This window comes from Scophthalmus maximus, chromosome 13, assembly GCF_022379125.1.
Source record: "Scophthalmus maximus strain ysfricsl-2021 chromosome 13, ASM2237912v1, whole genome shotgun sequence".
NCBI lineage: Eukaryota > Metazoa > Chordata > Actinopteri > Pleuronectiformes > Scophthalmidae > Scophthalmus > Scophthalmus maximus.
The window spans coordinates 12,147,862-12,169,257 of record NC_061527.1 but is presented as its reverse complement, the minus strand read 5'-3'; the positions used below and the strand labels follow the sequence as shown (position 1 = coordinate 12,169,257).

Sequence of the window (21,396 nt, the reverse complement as noted above, 5' to 3'; positions counted from 1 at the left end):
TCATTGAAACACATTGACCGACGTTCTGCACACAGAGCGAGTGCCATTCATTAAAGACAGAGACATAGGGTGTGGTCAAAAGAGGGCAAGTAAATATTGAGTCAAAATGTGGAGAAATTGTGTGCTTGTTATTGAAATGAATCTAATTGGGCATGCATGACATTTAAAAAGGACTGTTTTGAAGGCCCAAACATTGCACTTCCGGTTTAATTTTAGCCTCAAAAAGTCTTCACCACGAAGCGTCAGGGAACGTGCACACACACACACACACACACACACACAGATCTATAGGCCTAGTGAATAATGATGCCTTCAGCTACTGTATGTGAAGTCACAGCGGACTGACTACACACCTGTTAGTTTGAATGAAGACGACATGCATTCACAGGGGACAGTGTGTCACTAGCGGCAGCTGGTATCTGATCGTGTTTATATAATTGCTCCCTCTAGTGTTCACTATTTCAATATGCAGGTGTGTAACGCAAACGCACCACACCAGTTTCAAATTCAATTCAATTTTATTTGTATAGCGCCATATCACAACGTACATTGTCTCGAGGCTCTTTACATAGGGACTGACTGTTTTGTGTTGTTTCTAACTTAAAGCAGTACAATACATTGGAATGAATTTATACTATGGGGTAAGACGCCTGCAGAAAATGTAACTTTTCACTTATACAGGATGACCCTGACCTATTTCATTAGTGATGCCGTGGAATGGAGAGCCGACAGGTCAGATTACTGCATGCCTCACACTTCACACACACATATATAAAACAATAAATGTGAACTGTAAGAAAATACCACCTTGCAGACTATGTGTTGGTGTAGCCGGAAGCAGATTATTGTTTTTTATCTCCGCCTGCGTGTGCGTGTGTGTGTGTGTGTGTGTGTGTGTGTGTGTGTATATACAAAAGAACTATTGAAACTTGATGGGAATATGACTTGGGAGGGTGTCTCCAGATGATTAACATTTGGATCTGATTGGTCAAAGGTCAAGCTCAAGGCTTAACAGAAACAAACACAAAAATCGAAAGAGACATTTACCAAGATAATCTCTAAAAGGAATAAGGCTAGAGAAGGCTAAAGCACATATTAATAACATTTTTTGTTCCAGAAAAACGAGAAAAAAATAATCTATGGTAGGAATGAGTTCATTTTGACGTCACAATAAAGTCAGAAAACTACGTTATATAGCATAGTAATGCATTGACTTTCGCATTGTCATGATGGCATCATTATGAAATGGCCTTATTCCAACATAAGAAATCTGCATTAGGGTAATGTACAGTACAGGGTACACATTGCCCACTGATTCTTTTTGTGTCCATTTTTTCACATACAAATCTTTACTTTTATGTCAATATCTACAAATGGTCCCTGAGATCTCCAGTAGACACTCTCCCACACGAGTCTCATAATCAAGTATTTGAGTTTTGTTACTTTCAACAGCTAATAGTAATGAATTTGTGAAAGGTTCTTGGATGCGAGACACCAGAAGTCAACAGGGTCGGTCAAGTCAAGTCCCAGGGGGTTCAAGGCGACCATGGGCTTTTATGAGACCCTCACCGGCCAAATTGAGCAGGTGCCAGCCGACTCATATCATTTCTAACAATGCCCGGGCACAAAGTCTGTGATTTCCTTGACGCATAAAATGAACCACAGTGACTTAGGAGGTGCTGGATGGTTGTCTTGGCCACAGTGATGGATGTTCACCCAGCTTCAAATCAGTCCCGAAGCCAAGATTGAGGAGCCCATCTCTGGCTACGATGCACTTACGGACTGAATCAATTTACTCCCCCAGACCAACACACTCCCATGCACCTATTTGAAGAAGCAATTAATGTAAAAGAAAAAGATTTTCAAGTGCCAAGAACATCGGATTCTGGTCTCTCATAACCAGATTGATAACTTCCTCTCAGTTTGATTGGCCCATGTCAGAGTGATGCAGTGCTGCTGGCCTCACCGCCAACGTCAGATCACTGTATTTCACTCAGGCGCTCCATGAACCTGGTGAAAAAGTGGTCTATTGACGAAAACCAAAATGACCAGCTATTGATTAAGTACGTCAAGGGCTGGCTGGCCCCTCCTCCTGGCCCCTGAACGGATAAATAAATTGAATGGATGGACCAAAGGCAGTGGATATCTTACCTTGCTCGAGGGAGGACTCGTAGAGCGCCGTTTGTCTGGGACCTAGAGAGTGAGTGCCATGGACAGGTTTACAGTGGTGAACTACTGCTTAGGACTCCTGGGTTTGTTACTACTGCAGGGAGTGCTCAATGTGGACGGAAGGAGCATGTTTAATTCTGGTGAGTATGCAAAGAAGGGTCTCTGATTAGGTCTAAATAGAATTAAGGTTTTTGTGGATTTCTGAGGAGGCTGCATACAACTATGGCACAATTTAAATGAGTGCTGTTGTCAGTTTCAGTTTTAACAAAATGCAATGAAATCAAACTTTTTCTGTTCATATTTTGTGATGTTAATGGTGCTTAAAGTTGCATTTTTGTATTTGCTTTGTATGCACAGGAAACCACTTTTTAAATCCCAAAGAAGACACAGATGCCCAGAGCAAGATTCTAGCACTCTTGCTACACAAAAGCTTAGTTCCAGTTGAAAAGGACGATCCTCTAGGTGAGAGACAAAGAACGCAAACGCTTAAAACGCACATTAACACAAACACATTTTTGCGAGACGATAGTTTTTTTTTTTTTTCTCCATCCATAGGTCTTGAACTGGCCAATAAATTAGCTGAGTTAGAGGAGGTAAGAATATTTAAAGATTTTCCATGAAGCCCTTTAGTAAAATAATGCAGTAGCCAATGTAGTAGTCATGATTCAGGGTGAATATATTTTGTTTGTGTGTGTATCTTGTTTCAAATTCCTTAAAAACATGAAAAATGAAATTAAAATCTACTTTTATCCATAGGGATTCAACAAAAACCTGTTACACTACTTGATTACAAAAGTCATTAAATGGATTGTGTATTGATCCTGAGATGACAGCGACGTCTAGGGGTGTTTAATCACTGTGGTCTCTGCTTGTACTGTAGCTCAGAGCGCTGAGGGAGGACTTGGAGCTGGAGAGGCAGATCACAGCCAATTTAGCCGAGGGAAAATCCGTAACTCAGAAGAGGGGGGAACGTAAGTTAAATTCAGTATCTGGATGCTTTGAGTATTATACAAACTGCTTCATATGTGTATTCAATTTTTGCCTAATTGAAACCATTGCACTAGACAATATGTATACAGTACATTGCATGTCAGATGTCATCTTACAAGTCTTTGTCTCTCCATGTCTGCAGCCTGCTTCTGGAAATACTGTGTCTGAGACAGATGCAAGAGAAGAGGGGGGACCACTGTGAAATCTTGCTGCAAAGCCCAACATAGCCTTAAGACTCACAGCACCAGTTATTTAATCACAATGTATTTATTCCAGCAATATAGAGTTGTATCATAATCAATGTCATTAATAAAAGTGTCATCACCACTGAATCGAGGTGATCTGAGGACTGCGGCTGTAAACCTTTCATCTGAAAATAACCAGATGCTCACTGGAAATATGTGAGGTTCAGATTTGACAAAATATACCTGTGTGCAAAGGGGGGGGGGGGTTTACCGGCTGTTTGTGTTAATGTCGCTCTCTTGTGGCTGATCTGGGCATAACATTTTTGTAACTGCCAACAAACGTCCTGTCTGTCGCCGCATTTAAAATGCACTGCCCTCCACTTTACAAAATAAATAACGTTATGATGTGAACTTTATTCTTTAGGGTGATTTTCTTTTTTCGGATAAGTTGATTGTAAATGATTTGGACACTGAATAGACTCCTGAAAAGAGAGGCTTGCAATTTAAAAAAGAAAAGAATTTCTCATCAAAAATGTCACTGATTCTATTTCTGAGCAACACATCAACATTCTTAACCGCAATGTCTATTTTAATTCTTCATCCACTTTGACTATAATATTTTTCAAACCGTGACAAAAGTGTCCGAGTGAAGGAATGTGGCATGTGGCGCTCATCTGCTGTGACATTTATTTGATAGAACAGGCTTATAGTCTAAATAATGGGAGAGCTGCTGTAATACGATCTTAATCACTCAGAGCATGATGAACAGAGGAGGCTTCGGGGAAACCAGCATTCACTGTCTAAAACAGCTTTAATTTCGTCCCACAGGTGTGGGCTGCTTTCAATAAAAGCATCTGCCAAATGAGTAAATGTGAACCAGCAGCACCTAAGTTGAGGGATGACCCGTCAGTGAGTCTTCTGCCGTTGTTCTTTCAGCTGGCACACGCCATCATGAGTAGCTGGCACACGTCATCATATGGTAAATGGACTGTATTTATATAGCGCTTTTCTAGTCATATAGACCACTCAAAGCACTTTACAGGAAAGTCACATTCACCCATTCACACCCATTCACACAGCGCTGCTATTTACTGCACATTTTCCTGTCATATTCATACACTGTCGGAAGAGCCGTCAGAGGCAAGTTAGGGTTAAGTGTTTTGCACAAGGACACAACGGCATGTGGACTGATGGAAAGCTGGGATCGAACCGCCAACCTTCCGGTTGGTGGACGTCCTGAGCCACAGCTGCCCTATCCACATACACACAACACACACATAAGACAATAGTATACTCATTACAGTTCATTAATGCACATACAAGTGAGTTTTTCCATAGTAAATGGCCACATTTCCAATTTTTGAAAGAAAAAAAAAAACATTAGTGTTCTGCTGTTCTTGCACATATGCATATATAAATAACTATTATTATATCTTTGATTTTTATTTTCTTCCCATTTAGCATTTTGTGCATGTCAGTCATTCAATGTGACTTGGTGTAATTGCAGTTTTAACAATGTGTTACATAATGCAATATATCAGCCAATATTATTACCTTTTTTTTTTAGAATACAGGACTAGACTTGGTTTTACACAAACTCAAGATCAGCTTTTTTCAGATCTACATAAAATAGATCTTTAAAAGAAAAGGAGAGAAACTTTGTGTGATGTAACTAATCAATTGCATACTTGCAAGAAAGTTATGTCCAAAGTGAACAATTCTGTTTGTCATTATGTAATAATCATGCATCTGTAACGTTTGAATAACCATTATGATTCAGCTGCTGTGGTACCCCTGTTGTAAAGCTGCTGGGATCTGGGAGTGTAGTAGATCATCGCTGCCTTGGACTGCCAGGCTAATGACTCCAAAAAACTGTCTTTCTGTCTTTGTTTAACACACATCTGACATGTTTAGAGGAGTGACCCTAACCCTAACCCTAACCCTACAGTGACACAATGACAATGTCAAATCTATATAAACCCCAGAACCTAAAAATCGATTAACTTATTTTATTTCCATTTTATCAGTCATATCAAACTATGATGTAACTATGCACCCTTCTTTTTCAGTCCACAAAGTGGAGCACAGGCCGGAAGAGTGTGGGGAAACACCATCCTGTCAAGATAAGTCTTCAGGAAATGAACATGCAGCCTCTGTGTCACTCTGAGTTTTAGACTTCACAGTTCTCAACGCAAACTTGCCAAGAAGACAAAACAGATAATAAAAAACAAAACTCTATGTGGGATGATGTTGGGTGGGCATATTAGCTTAGAAGGGGGGAGGGTTATTTAAAAGACACCGGGCGTCAACCACTCCAAACAGTCTCAGCCCCACGAGAAGCACAGAGCATCGTCATAGTATCACACAGACAGAGATGGATTCTTACTACAGAGGTTGGTAGATTTATCTTTCATAACCAAAGTCATTTTACCCAAAGCTTTGGTCTGGAACTGTTAGACAAAGAACTTATTTCTTTCAAAATTTTCCTGGAGAAGTTTGTCAATTACTGAGTAGTGAGTATTACAATACATGTCTGTTTTAGATGGTATTAATGAGACTTTTTATTATTATTACAGCAATAATGTTCATTCACATTTGATCATGTGAGGATAAATATCTTTATGTCAACTACACAGGCCCCTTGTGGTTCATACTCATCATCTTCACACTTCCCCACCTCACCTGCAACAGGGTCTGCCCCAGCAGCTGCCTGTGCATCATTACGGGAGCCGTCCAGTGTGTTGGCCACAACATCACGGATATACCAAAGCAGCTGCCGGCTAACACATACCTGCTGAACCTCATCAACACAGACATGAATGTCATAAATGAGCGGAGCCTGGAAAACCGGGACCTCATGTTGCGTTTCAGTCTGACTTACAGCCATCTACACACAATCCATCCCCTGGCCTTCCACGTCGCTCCGCAGCTCTTGTCTGTCAAGCTGTCTTCCAATAATCTCTCCGCCCTTCCTGCCCAAGTGTTTAGTCCACTGACGGTGCTGGAGCAGCTGCATATTAATGGAAACCTTTTGGAGACCATTGCTCCAGAAACATTTAACGGACTTGGTGGGTTGCAGATTCTGGATCTAAGCCGCAACAGACTGACGAATCTTGTTTCAGATGTTTTCGATGGACTGACCAACCTCACCTTTCTGAACCTTGGCAGGAACTCCATAAAGAGGCTTCCACCTTCCGTCTTTCACTCCTTGACCCAACTTCGCCACCTCTATATGTATAACAATGAGCTAGATGTTCTAGAAGCTGAGATGTTCGATGAACTCGTCCATCTTAAGTACCTGAAAATTCACCAGAACCAGATTGCCAGCCTTCCACCCCATGTGTTCTGGTCCCTGAGGAACCTGAAGAATCTCACTTTATCCTCCAACCAACTTCAGGTTATCCCAGAAAAAAGCTTCTATAACATGCCCAAGCTGACCCAGCTTACCATTTACAAAAACCCGTTGCTTTCTCTTCCATACCAGCTGATGGGTCACATGCCTGAGATGATAGAATTTTATATTTATTATACTAATCTCACAACAGTTCCTGGAAATTTATTCACTAACATGTCTGGCCTGCTGAGGCTTAACCTCCATTTAAATGACAAACTGAACGAGTTGCCCTCAGACCTTTTCTGCTGTCTTCCCAACCTTCAGAAGCTCTCGCTGAAATCCAACAACCTCCGTTATCTACATCCTCAGCTGTTCTCCAAACTAACCACACTGAGCGAACTGTTTCTTAATGACAATAAGCTGCACAATCTACCGGAAGACATTTTTCAAAGCCTTGGACAGCTCTTGACGATTGATTTGAAGAATAATCACCTCAACACTCTTCCACAAGATATTTTCTTGTCAAATGAACTTTTGAATGCTCTTTCTCTGAGTGGAAACCCTTGGGAGTGCACGTGTAGTATCAGAGGTATTTTAAAATGGATTAGACGCAATGAACATGTTGTCAATGACACAGAGAATGTGATATGTCATAGTCCGATGTACCAACTGCTCCGTACGTTAGGCTCTCTGCGCGATGAGGAGTTCAACCTTTGTGAAGCTGCAAGTTATTTCCCTACACAGAATGTCTTGCATGAGCCAACACAACCTTTCCACTCTACTTTCACCAGTGGACGAAGATCAGCTTCAATAACCCCACCACCCGGAGCGCCATCAACCACCACCACCCAACAAGTCCTCACCCCAGCAACTACCAAACCTGCAACAATCGCTCTACCTTATGAAGAGCTTCCCCTCATTAATGAGTCTCACTTGAATTATCAAGCATCACCTGTTTTCTATGACGTACTGGTGATTGAGCAAGGGCCTGAGTTTGTTCACCACAACCATCACAGGGGCTGGGTGTATCTGTGGTTTCTGTCATCAGATCCAGCCTGGGCTGGGTTCCTCATGTTTTGTCATATCCTTCTCGTGACCACAGGCTTGTTCCTCATTCTTGCTGCCATGTATGGCATGTATCGCCTCAACAAGATCCTGGAAAAGCTGAAGGCTGAGTGTGCACATAATGACATGACAAAACATGTTATCAGGCATAGTGCATGAGAGACCAAGATAAACTGTCCCTTTCCACACGCTGCAGGCCATAAAAGATTACAATTGTTTTTGCTTTTATTGATGTTGATTTAGTTGTGTTACTTTAGGGCAGTTTGACTTGAAATATGGGATTCAAACAGGTAGTAAAAAAAGCTATAGCTGAAGGTATTTTAAGATAACAAATGAAGTGTGGTAAGATAATACAATAAAATAATATTATAATCTCTCATCAGAGATTTGTGCGGATGTAAATCAATATTTTTCACAAATGATTTGTTCATAATTTTATATGAATTTTGTAAAAGAAAGTTATCAAAAAATGTTCTTGCAAAAGTGCCAAACATGATCTGACTGCAGCTTTTCAAATGTTCTGCTTTTCTTTGTCATGTATGCTAATAAATTACATTTCTTTGGCTTTTGGGCTGTTAGTTGGACAAATTGGGAACATCACCTTTTACTATTTAATCAATTAAACAATCAATGTATTTATCTGAAAAAGTATTAACCACATTCATCAATAAGGAAAATAATTAGTTGCAGCCTTGAATTTTTGCATTAAAATGAACATTTAACATTTTTTTTTTTTTAAAGATTTATAACTTACAGCATGTGCAAGCTTTTGCTTTTAATGACGGGAAACCTTAGAGGGAAATGTTAAATGTTAAGGTGATTTGTTTCTCTCTAGTGGTTCAAGCATCAAACTGCATGAAGAGAGGTCACATTGCATTTATCACATGCCATCAAGCTACGTCATGATGATATCATTCCTGCTTATCCTGTCAGTAATTACAAGTACATTTTGTGTGTGTGAGTCTGTGATCAATTTGAATCTGACTATGATCATATGTTACACTGAGATAAAAAACAGTATCAGTATCAGTATTATAATGGCGATGGTTACAGTCAGGAATAAAATATCTTTTGGTCTTATTTTTTATTCCACACAACTTGCACAATTGCACATGGCTATAGGAGCTCAGTTGTTTGTCGGAGTCATATTTTTTCAGTTTCTGTTGGTAAAATTAAAAGTTATTAAAGTACATAAGAAACGTTACTCTTATGTAGACTGGTCCAGCACTGCAGTGGGTTTTCTGGTCCAACCCTGTTATCAAATGGATGAACATGTCCACCAATAAACCATATCTAATGTTAATGTGCATATCTAAAGTTGGTTTTACAAACTGTTTCCAAGGGACCAGTCGTGTTTGACGGAAATTATTCTGTGAACATCCTGTTGTCATTTGGATTTCCTCTTTAAATGACGGATAAACGTACTTTCCCAAAAGAAACAAATGCTTATCCAAAGTGAGTCATATGTTGGATTCTGGGAAGTGTCCACCTTCATTATCATAACAGCCTTCAGAACAAGAGACTCCATGTCAGTCATCTCTTAGATTTCACAAGGTCAGTAAGCAAAATTACTTTTGAAATGACTCATAGACCCCCATTATAAAAAAAACCAACAACAGTTATGATTGTCTTATCCAAGATCACTCAAAAAACAGTGACTCTTCTCAGTTTATCCGACAGTTATCCTCAAGTTTTCATACAAATTATTTTACTTTGGAGAAGATTATCAGTGAACTCAATGTTGATGATTACACATTAGACTGATAATTTAACACTTTTTACTGGAGGCAAAACTACACAGAATGTTCCACTGCAGAAACAGAACTGTCAAAGCTTTTAAACCTTCACGAAATGACAGCGGATGCCATGAATTCCATGAGAAGAGACAGGACTTTAAACAAACGACAAACAAAAGAGGATGAATTAGTGGACAGCACCCAAGTTCATTGCTATGACAACGAGTGATTATGCCTTTCCAGTACGCTGAGTTTACACAACAGTGGGGGACACACACTCCCACACACTCTCTCTCTCTTGCTCTCTTTCACCACACACACGCGCACACACACACTCTTTCATTGGGTGGTGCGATAAAAAAGATTAACTGTTTTTACATTAACAAGATGTTTTTTTTAGTTATATTATTTTCTTTTTTTGTCACCAACTGGTTCCCGTTTAAATTTAGTTGTTTCATCATATCTATGCCCATCAGTCCAGTGCCAACACTGCCTTTGTTCCTGTAGCTCTTGACCATCAACTGGAAGTTTTAGTTATTAAATAGCTCCACAAATGATGTTTATTGAAACTGTATGAGCGCCAAGTCAGTAAACTGTATTTTTCAAGAGGACAGTAAGTAACCAAAGTAACATATGCATGAAAATAAGAGTGAAGATTGCACCCACGGACTGTCATGTGTTGATTTATTTTTTTGTAAGATGTTTTTTATGCTTTTGTCCAGCTCCGAACCTTATGTGTCTTTTTAGATAGTGTGATTTAAGATTGTTGTTTAGATATAGGATTTCACATACTCAAGCATATACCTTTTGTTATTAACAGTAGTTTTCTTTCTTTTCCTGTGCGTATCTGCTAACTCTTGCTCACTAAACTATCATTAAAAAAACATCATCTCACACAAATCACGAACTGGAAACAAGTTTGCTTACTTAAAGTGGCAGCAAACAAGTGCCTTTTATCTGGAATTATCGGTTTGAACGAACAGTTCTGAACAGAGTGACGGGCAACATTACAGTATCTTACATGGCACCCAGCCTGTTACAGTGTGCCCAGTTTATCAGTCATGTTATGGCTCCATGCGGACACATATGTGGTAATATACAAAGTAAAGTATATTAACTATAATGGGGACATTATGCAAAAGACATGGTGAATTACATGTGTTGTTTTTTTTTAGCTTAATGATAAAGTGGAAGGACTTCATGATGGTTTTGTAAGTTGAAAACAGTCCCTGGTGGCTGTGGCAAGTTAGGTCAGTTATATAACACTAGTATGAACTAAAGTTATTACCCTCTTGCTTCAGCATATACTGTATGTTCCTCCCTCTTTACAGCAATATCAGAAAAAACGCAGCAATGGACTGGCCATACGTTAACCCCACCCTCACTATCTGTTGTCTGTGGTAAAGAGGGAGCTTGTACAGTAGAAGAGATGGATTAACTACAGCTACACAGGAATGTTAAAGGCAGCAGAACACTCGCTGATTAACCTTTTTTTTCGTAGCTGATTTATTGAAGAACACAACATTCCACATTTTAGTACCAGGGCCAAATCACACCGTATTTAGATGATCAGGTTCAGAAAATAACATTTCTAGAGGGTTATGACCTGTTTTCTGTCACACAGAAAATACTTGATTACTTACATTGATTAGGGACAAACTCTGGATATTTATTTGTCATACAACCACATATCGATATGCACACAATCAGCAGCTCTCTGTAACAGCAGGGGAAGCCTCATCTCATAATTTCATCCAGCATAATTTGCATCCATAAAGTTCATTATATTTGGAACAAAAGAGAGACTGGACACAGATGTTTTGTTGTTGGTTTTTTTTAGATCATCTTGCAGTCTGTAATCCCCTTACAGTGGATTTGTGAAAACGTCCAAGGCTGCCAAGCGCCAAACCCATCAACTTACAAGCATTCCAGGGTAGTCGGCTCTAAAAATACGAGCAGCTGATGCTTTAATTTGCAAAACCAAAACAAGAAGGGACACACAAACACACACGCACACACACAGAACAATTTCACAAAACAAAAAAACTAAACCAATTCTATTGTCCCAACTAAACCAAATTCTCACTCTGCCTGTGACACCAACCTCCAACTCAAATATACCTTGTTAAAGTGGAAAAAAACAAGAAACAGATGTGGTTGCATAGGTGAAAACATGTGGACCCACTGTAATGAAGAACAGATGTCACACCAGGATAAAAACAAATCCATTTCCAGAGGATGGGGCTTCCCCACTGCCTGATCCCCCAGAAAATGTGTGTGTGGGTGTGATCGTGTGAGAAGTGGGCAGGGGGAGGGCCACGACAGTGAACAGTGACACTGAGGCTACAGAGAAAGAACCTGCAGATTTCATGAGCTTAGAGCACAAAGAAAAAAACTGACTGATGAAGGGAAACAAGTAATGACGAGGAACAGGAAAATGTGATGCCGTGCGAGTTCAAAAAGTGCTGGAAACTTTCATCACATGAATTGTGAAGCTGAGGACGAAGGGAGGACGTATATATAAGATAACGACTCCAACTCACTGTCTGTTCACTCAATCGTCAGCTTCTACTGGAGGTAAGTTCTGCCACATAGCATGGTGTGAATGCTGATTGGTACTTATTAGTAACATACAAGGAAAATTTGGTGAAAATGTTTCAGGGAGGAAACTTATCATTAATAAGAGACTACAATAATGATCAATAAGTTACCACAGCAACCACGTCAATTTTTGATTTTGCCAAGAAATGTGTGTTTTCATGTGAAGAAGTGAGTATGCCTACTGCCTATGTGTTCCCGAATTTGGACTGAATAAGTGAAGCAGTGTGTCACAAAGATATGTATTACTTTTGGTGATCTGCATTTTGATATCATGTGAGGTAGTGGAGTGGTAGCCTAAACAAAACTATTTTACATAAAAGGAATCAAATCTCAGTAGCATCACCACTGAGTTTCTTTTTCTCTTCTGCTTGTTCAGTTTCTTCATGACATAAAAAGTGCTGATTCTTCAGCTCTGGAAAGGGAGGAAAAAAAATGTAAGCAATTAATGGTGGACTGGAAATGCTTTAGCCATTACACTGTACTGCAAACCTTTCCAGCTTATGTCATTCAAGACTAGACAGTGGTTGTGGTTGGACTGGGACATTATAAAATATACCAGGGAGGAAACATGGATTGGTTTTGTTCAAATGGAAGTGTAGATGAATGAGTGTGATGAAAGGGTGATGCATGTAAGTTGCGTGAATCCATTGTTTTTTAAATGTAGTGGAACACATACAGCTGAATAGGAACTGTGTTCAGATAGCACATTTCTCAACAGATAACGGATATGTTACTTAATTTTACAAAACCCCTCCCTGACTTTATTATGAGCTCTTACATTCATAGCACTTAATGGAAATCGGGAAGTGGGGTGGTAATGAAACCAGTGGTTATTTCCCTACAAACCTCATACAAACAAATAAGAGGGAAAGTCATAACTGATATTACTTTATTCTAAGGTTTAAGGTTTTTGATAATCATAGTTACAATAAAGACAAGTTTTAGGGTTAGAAATTAAGTTTAAGAGCAAGCTTTTTAAATAGCACAGTGATTATATTAAACTAAAAATGAAAAAAGGTATTAACCTCTCACAACAGGGACCTTGCCCCCCCTCCCCCCGAAAGTAGATATGAGTTCACAATGTATTAAAAACAGGAAGAGCCGTGATTCGCCACGATGTATTCTATGACCCTCTCTATATTTGATGAGAAAAACAAAAGTGGAAAGAAAGAAAGAAAGAAAGGACTCATACAGGGCTCTTTAGAAAGTTACTTCCTCGCAGAGACTCTCTCTGCACCCTAATACACCTCAGCCACTGAGAAACGACCAATGCTTGCCAACCTGAAGTTGCAGAACTTTAAATGGATGAAGCAGTTCATTATGTTGGCACCAGTTTATCTTTAGAGACTCGTGTTCAATTACAGAGTGAGCACAGCCTTAGCCTCGAACATGTGCAGACTATTGTGTTTAGATACAGACAAACCAAATATACTGGAACCAACTGGAAATCATTTTTTATTTGTGTTAGAAAACAAAACACCATGTCCATATCATATGGGCATATGGGCACAATTTGGGGCATATATGTCTTAAATCATCTTGCAGCAAACTTTCCAAACATAAGTGAGCCTAAACATTTCAGAATAAATGGTTTTGATGCCAAAAGCTTGCTAGGAATTGTGTTTTACCAGTCAGTCCTTTTGGTAATGCTGATGAGCAACGCTCCACGCCACAGGCAGGAAAATAAAACACTGGATCGATTTATGCTAACGCGCCTTTTTGGTCAAAACAAGAATGCTGAGGTTGCAACGTGGCTCTGTTACAAAGTAGAGTTGCCTTCAGAATAACTGTCTTATTATGGTGGTGATTTAAATTGCAGAGATCCCCCCTTGTGGCTGTTCTCTCAGGGAGAGGAGAAAAAACAGACCACAGAAATGAACAACTAGTATACAACAAATCTCAGTGTTGTAACACACAAGTAAAAACTGCCCCCCATTTGCCTAGTTCATGTTTAGCCTAGAGCAGTTCATGAGCAAATGTAACCAATATTACAAATTAAATGGGAATTAGTTTTTAGAGCTGCATGCAAACATCTATGTTTTGTGGTTAACATTTTTGGTGGCATTCTGTCCTATGGTCAGTCAGCTGAGTATTAGAATCAACCAGTGACTTGAAGTTTTGTCAAGACAGCCCCTTGAGATTCACCAACTCATATTTCGAGGGGGTCCTCGAAAGTACAGAGAGATAGACAGCTCACTCAACCTTTGTTGCATAATGCTAATTTTCACAAAGCTCTTTACCATATAGATGTGATACATTACTCATAACCAGCATAGAACCAGCTCTAATTCAAGACTTTGACTGCAACCTTTACACTTTTCCTCTTTTTTAGGGAAAAAATGGACCTGCCACCAACCCTTCATGTGTTTCTTCTTCTCTTTTCCCTAAATGCTGTTGTTTGGGCGTGTCCAGATGGATGCAAATGTCAAGGAAGCAAAATCATCTGCAGTGGCCTCTCAGACTTCCCCACAACTGTGCCCTCATCTATCACCACCATCTTCTTCTTCAATTGCAGTATCTACTCTCTGAAACCAGAGGACCTGACTGATTTCTCAAACGCCCTTGGCATTTTTGTGATTAAAGACACTGATTTGAGGGAAGTTCACCCTGGCACATTTGATTCCACTCTGAATATAGGTGCCTTAGGCTTAACTGGCACCGGACTGAAAGATCTCCCTGAGGCCTTGTTCCAAAATCTTCAGAAGCTGGAGAGTCTGAATCTGAAGGGCAACCAACTCCTGGTACTCCGCACTAACTGGTTTTCCTCCCTGACACATCTAAAAATTCTTGACCTTAGTAAGAATCTTTTCACTTCTGCACCTGTGAAAATTTTTCACCCTCTTACTGGGCTAGAATACCTTTACCTTTCTGGAAACAATATCCTTCGGCTGTCTAGAGAGACATTCAAGGGTCTTTTTGACCTTAAAACCTTGCGGCTTAATAAAAACTTGCTTCAGGAACTCGCCATTGGCAGTCTGGATGACCTTGGAAACCTGGAGGAATTATCCCTAAATGACAATCTAATCACTCACCTCCACCATGACATGTTCTCTAAGACTCCAAAGCTCCAGAAGCTGTTCCTCTCCCACAACAGGCTAACATCTCTTCCACAAGGGATCTTCTTAAATCTTCCCCTCCTTTCCCAGATCTCCCTGTATGAAAACCAGCTGGAGAGTCTGGGTCAAGGGGTGTTTGGGCCCATGCCCTTGAAGGAGTTGTGGCTGTATGACAATAAGCTCAGCCGTGTGGAGGATGACACATTCAGAAATCTGACTCAGTTGCATCTTCTGGTGCTCAGCCGCAACCAGATCAGCTATGTTTCCACTGGGGCCTTTAGAGGTTTGGAGCAGCTGGGAGAGGTATCACTTCACACCAATCTGCTCACAAACCTACAAACTGGGACTTTCCAAGGTCTGCCCAGCCTTGTCAACATCTCGTTGGAGCACAATTTCATCAGTTCCCTCCCTGTGGGTTCTCTGCAGGGGCTGAGCCACCTAGGACAGATGGACCTACGAAACAATTCCCTTCACAACCTGCCACAGGAAAGTCTAGATGCACTCACCATAGCAAAGGAAGTACTACTGCAGCAGAATCCCTGGTCGTGTGACAAGGATATTCTGCCTCTTAGGGATTGGCTGAGACTACACCCATCCAAGGCCAACCAAACCCTTTTGGTGTGTGAAGTGCCTTTCAGTCTGAACGGTGAATTGATTGCTCTACTGACAGATGAGAACCTGGTGTCTCTCAGCTCTACCAGGGAGCCTGTGTTAACCTCAACAGAGAAGAGGAGGAAACCCAATACCCCTCCAACAAGAAAAACCAGCTCCACACCTCCTGTCAAGACCACAACCAACTCAAAGCATGAAGAGGTCACCAGCAGCGGACAAGGGGAGCAGGAAACTGTTTCTAATAATACTTCCATAACTCTCATCATCATTGCAGTAGTGTCCACTGTCATCATCAGCACCGTCATCATCAGCTGTGTGTGCTGGAGGAAGAACAAAAGAGGCCGGGGAGATATACGCCGCAGAAACAAGAACTCTGTGCTGTAGACTATACCATCCAATCAATAACCCAAGAAATATTCAAGTCAAGGGAAACTTCTCACTGATTACTGTGGATTACCCAGAAAATCTAGAGGATAGAGTTGATTGTAGAGCCTCAAATGCATAGAAAGAACCGCTTTAGCTCCTTCTTCTTCAGCTACAACAAGCAGGGAAACAGATTTTCTATTGAATTCTTTAGCATTCAGTTTTTTTTAACAGTCAGTACTGTGTGTTGTAAAAAGTTAACTAACATCTTACACACTATGCATAAAAAAACCCACCTTGCTCTTTTGTGGGAAACTGGGACTTTTTGGTGAATGTAAACTCAAATGCACTGAAACAGTGTACTTCTTTTAATGGAATTTGGACTGAACTAAGTATTTCTTTCAATGGTCTTTCTTTTTTTCATTGATTATTGCAGTTTGAAATTCCTTTTTATACTAACATCAATACATTTCAGGAACAGTTTTAATTGCTTGTAAAATGGCAATCCATGCAAAATAAAACATGTAATTCTTACTCTGGTGTTACACAATTCAAAGCAACATGCTACTATACATTGAATAAATGCACTGCTTTTAGTGGGAGCAATCTGACATTGTAGTAATCATTTACTAAAGAAAGCTATTCATAGTATAACTAGCGAACAACTGCACTGTCACACATTATTCAGGGATGTGGTGGAGGAGAAACCTCAGCTGAAATGCTTGCGAAATGCAGTTTACCCACCAACTAAAGATTGACTGACCCGCTGTGTCATATATTAGGTGAGGGATAGGAGTAGAAAATACATTAACAGACTGCATTGACAAAACATGTCACATAGCGTTTTGCTGATCTTGTTGAAACTATGTAGGGTTTTGTTTAAAATCCCCTGTCCAAACATTTCAAAGAGCTAATGATAAAGGGAAGGAGTTACAGCATGATACTACCACACAGTTGTGGGTCTGCATTCACAACAATCAATCAGAAACATTGTCATAAACAGAGTTATAGAGGGCCTGTGTACATTTAGCATTGAATCATCACATACCATATTGATATAAACACTGCCATCTACTGGAAGGAAGTCCAAAAAGGTCTGAAACCATTTTGGCTTAAATCCAAACAAAACAGACAAAAACAGACATAACAAATGAATCTCAAATGCTGTCCAACTTTTAACTGACAATAACAATGTAGGGAAGTTAACACAAAACATAATCAACCATCTGGAGACATGTTAACTTGAGGACCATTGATAATTAAAGTTTTACATGTTTCTTACATGACCTAATGAGGAAATAAATGCATCAAAATAGATTTGACTTCAGCATTCAGTTCGTGATAAAAACTGTTGGTGAATAATAAGAAAAAAAAACATATTTTGTCACCTCAGAGCCATGCTGTTTACCTGTGTAGAAGCTAAAACATTAAAAACCTTCCGTCCCTGCTCTTATCTCAAGCTGCAGACTTGTGTTACACCACGCCTTGTGTGGGATGGACCACTCGCAAGGCCTGCAGCCAAACACCATTACAGAAGAAACTAATGAGTCTGTTTTTATTAGTCTCAAGACTGATATAACCACCTTCGGCTTCACCCTAGGATAGGAAATAATCAGGTACGTCAATATTTCTTTAGTATTTGACTATAACAGAACACAGATTTGATGACAACATAGCAAGTTTGTTATAATGTTATTGATAAGTTATGACAAAAGACTGTGCAAAATGTATCCAATTTTATAAGTTATACACTATCACTTAATTGTTTTTCTTTTCATAGTGAATAAGAATGACAAGAGGAGAAATTGCCATTCTTTTTCTGTCTTTATTGTTCGTGTGGTCACTGCCTGAATGCGACAAGGATCCAAGCTGCCTCAAAGAGAACCAGCAAGTTTTTAGTTCATCTACAACAGAAATTCCTCCCACGCTGAGAGCAGGTGTGACGGAGGTTTTCTTCGTGGGTAGCAAGCTAAAGACGATCCCCAAAGCAGCCTTTGCTAATAGCCCCCAGCTTGAAAAGGTGGAGTTCATGAACACTGCAGCCTCATCTATTGAACCAGGAGCCTTTGAAGGTTTGGTATCCCTCAAGCACGTTGAGATCTCCTCAACTCCATTGATGTCAATTCCAGTGGGAGTTTTTAAAGACCTAAGCAACCTGGAGAAGATTATACTGAAGTTAAACAAGCTCCGTAGTTTGGAGAGAGGCTTGTTTGACGGCCTTAAAAAAGTAAAAGAGATCCAGTTACATGGGAACGAGATCGTATCGATCGAAGATGGGACATTTGATGGTCTTGAGAACCTTATTTCACTCCATTTAGCTAAAAACAACATCTCTGCCGTATCTACCAACTTGTTCTCAAACCTTAACAAATTGCAAATATTACGGCTTTATGAGAATCAGCTGACCACCATTCCTGAGGACATTTTTCAGAATTTACCAAACTTGACTGAAATTGCCTTGCAGAGCAACAAAATAGCAGAATTATCACCCAACCTATTTCCACATAAAGACAAACTAAGGAAGATCATATTGGACAATAACCTCCTAACTAGTTTACCTCAAGGATATTTTCTTGACTTCCCTCTGCTTAAAACTCTGACGCTGCAAAAGAATAAACTAACAAGTCTACCACCAGTGCTTTTTGGAAAACTGCCTAAACTGACTGACTTGAGCCTCAGTCAAAACAGTCTCAGCACTCTTCCTAAAGGAATATTCAGCCAGCTGAAGGAATTTAAGAAGCTAGACCTGTCTAAAAATCACTTTGTCACCCTATCTGCTGAGTACTTTGAAGGCCCTGAGAAGCTCATAGAGCTGAATCTAATGAACAACAAGATAAAGTCGCTGGATGCAGATGTGTTTGAAAAGCTGCAGTCACTGGTAACACTAAAGTTAGCTCATAACGACCTCCAGATGCTCCCTGGGGATATTTTTGAGCCTTTAACAAAACTGAAAAAACTCCACCTCAGTGAAAACCCTTGGCACTGTGACTGTAATCTGATTTCTTTCCATATCTGGATAAAAGCAAACGCTTATAAGCTTGTGTCCCCTGTGGTGTGTGAGTATCCAGAAGGTTTAAAAGGGCAAGAAATCAAATCCTTATTAGAGGATCAATTGATTTGCCCCATCCTTCCCTCCACAACTACCTTAATCTCCACCACCAAGACAACAACTGCCACAACCATGACACTCCCAACCACAACACTACCAACTACACAACCAGCAACCACCATACTTCCTACAACAACACCACTTCCTACAACACCAACCAGCACAACACCTCCAACGTCCACAATACTCCCAACCACACAACCAACGACCACCAAATTTACTATAACAACAGCAACAACCACAAGACCAACTACAACTGTACCAACCACAGCCCACTCCACCACACCACTAGTCACAACCACCACACCAGTAACAACAACCACTACGACAACAACTGCACCCACAACCACTACGTTAACAACTGCACCAACAACCACTGCGACAACAACTGCACCCACCACCACTATTACAACAACTGCACCCACCACCACTATTACAACAACTGCACCCACCACCACTATTACAACAACTGCACCCACCACCACTATTACAAAAACTGCACCCACCACCATTATTACAACAACTGCACCCACAACCACTATTACAACAACTGCACCCACAACCACTACGACAACAACTGCACCCACCACCACTATTACAACAACTGCACCCACCACCACTATTACAACAACTGCACCCACAACCATCATAACAACTGCACCCACAACCACTATAACAACAACTGAACTCACAACAAGTATAACAACAACTGAACTCACAACAAGTATAACAACAACTACACCCACCACCACTATGACAACAACTATACCCACTACCCTAACACCAAGCACTACCACAACAATTACGTCCACAACTTCACCTACACCAGCATTGCCCACAACCACCACCCTCTGGACAACCCAACCAACCACCTCCCAGACAACGCCTCCTCCACCAACCACTCCAGTAATCCTCACCTGTTCAGTGGAACCAGTCTCCCAGGTCTCTTCCGTCACGTCTCCCCACCACAGAAACAAAGGTCAGCAGTGCAAGTCTCAGATGATGATCTACACCGCCTTGCTGGTTGTGGAGATCACCTGCACATTGGTGCTGGCTAAGTTCACCCTGGCTCTATACTTTCTGCTGCAGAGAAGAAAGAAGATGTGCCACAGAGTCAAACTCACGCGCTTCTCCTACAGGAGAGAGGTCATTCTGAGGCCTGTACAAGAGGCAGAGACTCAAGGACTTTGAAAAAAACAACATTCTTTGAGAGAAAGTTAATAAAGGGAGCTCCTCTCCCAGGCAAAAAAACCCTGCTCCTGAAGCTCCAGAAACTGCTCGTCAGGAGTCCTCCCATTTTTTTTTTTCTCCCCAAAATCAGTGGTTTTCTGTTATGTTTCTATGAAGAACAATCCCCCAAGTCATAAACTGATGAAGAGGCAGAGTGAAAATCACTGAGCAGGAGTCCGGTGTTTGGTCAGTCTGTCTCTTTGTCTGATAGCTAATTTTAAATACATTAATTAAGCCTACTATTAGATAGTAACACAGGAACAGAGCAAGTGGCCAGATTCATTAACGCAGTACACGTGTGTGTGTGTGTGTGTGTGTGTGTGTGTGTGTGTGTGTGTGTGTGTGTGTGTGTGTGTGTGTGTGTGTGTGTGTGTGTGTGTGTTATATATATATATATATAAGTATATATGAAGTGATATTTGTCATGACTCATCTCTGGCATGTTAAGCAAACCTATACAGATAAATGTTGAGGCACTAGATGACTTGGACTGTGAGCTTGGTGCATTTTTAAAATGTATCGTATTAATGATCATCAATAAACAATAAATAGTCATTAATATAATCTTCTGTTTATTAGCTCCCTTTTACTCATTTTTTGTTCACTTGCTGTGACAGCAGAAGAGAAGTAGCATGATGTAGAGATATGAATCTCTGCCACAAGAGGGCAGTTATGTATGGGATGTAATAGCAAACACAAAGACTACAGGAAAAAGGTTGATGTAACTTTTGCACTTCCTTAAATATTCCCTGTGGCTCTTCTCCACTCAGCAAAACAGAATTATACAGTAGGTTCCACGCTGTAAACAAACAAATCTAACAAGAAAATCTCATTTCAAATTTAATAGAATTAAATGAACTATATTTAAGCAGATATGGCAACTTACATAAACCCCACTGAAAGTCTCTTCTGTAGTGGAAAAAAAACATAATGAAGTTGTGCCAGA

At 40.3% G+C, this 21,396-nt stretch overlaps 4 protein-coding genes across 4 annotated transcripts; all 4 read left to right on the top strand.

Annotated features, from left to right (window-relative positions):
- Nucleotides 1-1,462: 1,462 nt before the first annotated feature.
- On the top strand, nucleotides 1,463-3,733 carry uts2d (urotensin 2 domain containing). The gene is made up of 5 exons (XM_035647859.2): nucleotides 1,463-2,309; nucleotides 2,527-2,631; nucleotides 2,725-2,762; nucleotides 3,050-3,140; nucleotides 3,302-3,733. Exons 1-5 carry the CDS (start codon nucleotides 2,210-2,212, stop codon nucleotides 3,325-3,327), a joined length of 360 nt encoding a protein of 119 aa, XP_035503752.1. The 5' UTR covers nucleotides 1,463-2,209; the 3' UTR covers nucleotides 3,328-3,733.
- A 1,881-nt stretch (nucleotides 3,734-5,614) lies between these two features.
- Nucleotides 5,615-8,823, top strand: LOC118318618 (platelet glycoprotein V). Its single transcript, XM_035648445.2, is given in 3 exon segments — nucleotides 5,615-5,737; nucleotides 5,981-7,872; nucleotides 7,874-8,823. Coding segments are annotated over 3 exon segments (1,953 nt in total). The 5' UTR covers nucleotides 5,615-5,718; the 3' UTR covers nucleotides 7,916-8,823.
- A 2,973-nt stretch (nucleotides 8,824-11,796) lies between these two features.
- lrrc15 (leucine rich repeat containing 15) lies at nucleotides 11,797-16,722 on the top strand. Its single transcript, XM_047336810.1, has 2 exons — nucleotides 11,797-12,056; nucleotides 14,413-16,722. Exon 2 carries the CDS (start codon nucleotides 14,420-14,422, stop codon nucleotides 16,130-16,132), a length of 1,713 nt encoding a protein of 570 aa, XP_047192766.1. The 5' UTR covers nucleotides 11,797-12,056; nucleotides 14,413-14,419; the 3' UTR covers nucleotides 16,133-16,722.
- A 149-nt stretch (nucleotides 16,723-16,871) lies between these two features.
- On the top strand, nucleotides 16,872-21,023 carry LOC118318396 (carboxypeptidase N subunit 2). The gene is made up of 2 exons (XM_035648016.2): nucleotides 16,872-17,727; nucleotides 17,892-21,023. Exon 2 carries the CDS (start codon nucleotides 17,901-17,903, stop codon nucleotides 20,409-20,411), a length of 2,511 nt encoding a protein of 836 aa, XP_035503909.2. The 5' UTR covers nucleotides 16,872-17,727; nucleotides 17,892-17,900; the 3' UTR covers nucleotides 20,412-21,023.
- The last annotated feature ends 373 nt before the right edge of the window (nucleotides 21,024-21,396 follow it).